A 2,062-nucleotide genomic window follows, 5' to 3' on the forward strand; every position below is an offset into this window, starting at 1 on the left:
ACCTTGGTCATCAAACGCATGGGTCAGCTCATGCCCCATCACCACGCCAATGCCGCCAAAATTAAGGGCTCTGTGGGGCCACAGGAGAGAGCCAGGTAAGTGCTGGGGTGATGCCGTCACAGCCTGTCCCCAGCCCGGGCACCCCCTCTGCAGCCTGGGCACCCCATCTGTGTCCGGGGCACCCAGCGAGACTCTGCTCCAGTTGGCACCCATCTAGGAATGAGTCCTGTTGGGGACACTGGTGGCCCCATGGGGACTTTGCGGGCTGTCTTGGCTGTGGGATGTAAAGCCTCGAGGGATCCTCAAGCCCCCCAGGGGTTTGCTTTGTGACTGCTGGGGGGGCTCTGTAGAGTGCTGGCCCTGATCCAGCCCATGCCCTCCCACCCCCAGGAGATGCCCCCCACCCCCATGCCAGGCTCACTTGGGGTGGTTTCGGGCGTAGAAGGGAGCCTGCAGGATGCCGGCGGGGAAGACGATCCCATTCTTGGTGGGCAGGTAGTAGGCGTTGACAGTCTGCGGGGTCATGCTCCACCTGGGGCAGGGAGGTGGGACAGGGGACAGGCAGGGATGTGTCCCCTCTCTCCCCCTGCCCCGGCACCCTCCTGTGCCATCTCCCACTGTGGGTCCCCTGTGCTGCCCTGCTAGGGCTGGCACCACTGTCCCCCACCCCGTGATGCAGGGACCCTGTCCCAGAGACAAGCCAGAGTCACCATGGGCGACCTACAAAGCTGTGCCACCCTATGGGGGGACCTCCTCCCCAGTGAACCGGTGCTACCCAGGCTGTGCCGGGGACAGTGCTGTGACACCATGCTGGTGTCACGTCCTCCATCCCCTCCCCCCCTTGGGCCCTCCCCCTTACTGGTCTCGGTTGGGGGGTTTCCGGAGCTGGTCGGCCATCACTTTGGCAGAGAAGTTGTAGAAGTTGAGCATGTTCTGGAAGAAGGAGTCCTCTGAGACCTCGTACTGGTGAGGAAGAGGAAAGATGAGGAAGGGTCCAACCTGGAGCTGTTCCTCCTGCCTGGTCTGGGATGCACGTGGTACTGGGGGTGGCTCTGCATAATGTCCCATCCCAAACAGGTCCCCCAAATAGGGACATTGCCCCACCATGGGGCCTCACAGGGCTTGGTGTGAGCAGGGACCAGACCCCCTCCCTGTGAGCTAGGTGCCCCGTTACCCCATCATAGACATCATCCAGCTCCTTGTTGTCCAGGATGAAGTCGGGGAAGCCGATCATGTCATAGATGGCGTCCGCCTGCATGGGGAGAGACCCTGGCAGTGAGATGGGGTGGGGGGCCTTCCTGGGAGGTGTGTGGAGGTCTCCCACCCACTGCCCTCCCCAGGGTCACCTTCTCCTTCGCAGCCTGCCTTGTCTTCTCGTCCATCCAGTCCAGCTGGTCCAGGGACACCTCGAAGGCTGCCCGGATCTCACTGATCATCTCCTCAGCCTGGGGAGGAGAGGGAGTGAAGGTCCCCCTGCTCCCCGCAGCCCCTCAGACAGGGACAGTGTGGGCAGGATGTGACCTCCCCAGGGCTGGGGGATCCCATTTCCCTGCTCCCTGCCTTCCAGCCCTGGGGTTTGGGGAGGGTAAGGGCGGGTTCCCATGGATGGTGATGGGGAGGGGACGGGGGCAGAAGTGTCCTCACGATGGCCTTGCTGTCCCGGTCAAAGGTGGCTTTGACGAAGAGGGAGCCCAGGGCGAAGCCCAGCGTGTCATCTGTGTTGGAGATGCAGGTTTGCCAGCGGGGCGTGCAGGACTGTGGGAGCAAGATGGGGGTCCGTGAGAGCTCCAGCCCCCTCCCCTGCTCCCATCCCTGCCCCTAGTCTGGCTCTGCCCCCTCCCCAGGGGGCAGACACTCAGCAGCTAAACCCATCCCAAAAGATGGTCCCTGGGTTCCGTCCGCAGCATCTGGGACTCAGGATTCCAAGGGCACCTCAACGGCAGAGGTGGTCTTGGCTGCTTCCGGGCTGGGTGCCAAGGGGGCTGCTCCCAGGGTCCCCCGTTACCTTCCTGGTGCCATAGAGTGTCTCCAACAGCCTCTACCGGGCTCGCTCAAAGCGCTC

At 63.3% G+C, this 2,062-nt stretch overlaps 1 protein-coding gene across 1 annotated transcript in view; it reads right to left on the reverse strand.

Annotated features, from left to right (window-relative positions):
- Positions 1-2,062, reverse strand: part of ECE2 (endothelin converting enzyme 2) — a 6,150-nt gene that overhangs the window by 1,268 nt on the left and 2,820 nt on the right. The window contains 7 exon segments of the mRNA XM_009634391.1: positions 3-70; positions 422-532; positions 860-963; positions 1,175-1,252; positions 1,347-1,445; positions 1,645-1,755; positions 2,006-2,062. The exon segment at positions 2,006-2,062 is cut by the window's right edge and continues 10 nt beyond it. Of these exon segments, the coding sequence (XP_009632686.1) occupies positions 3-70; positions 422-532; positions 860-963; positions 1,175-1,252; positions 1,347-1,445; positions 1,645-1,755; positions 2,006-2,062 (628 nt within the window).

Source organism: Egretta garzetta, unplaced genomic scaffold, assembly GCF_000687185.1.
Source record: "Egretta garzetta isolate BGI_Z169 unplaced genomic scaffold, ASM68718v1 scaffold172, whole genome shotgun sequence".
Taxonomy (NCBI): Eukaryota; Metazoa; Chordata; class Aves; order Pelecaniformes; family Ardeidae; genus Egretta; species Egretta garzetta.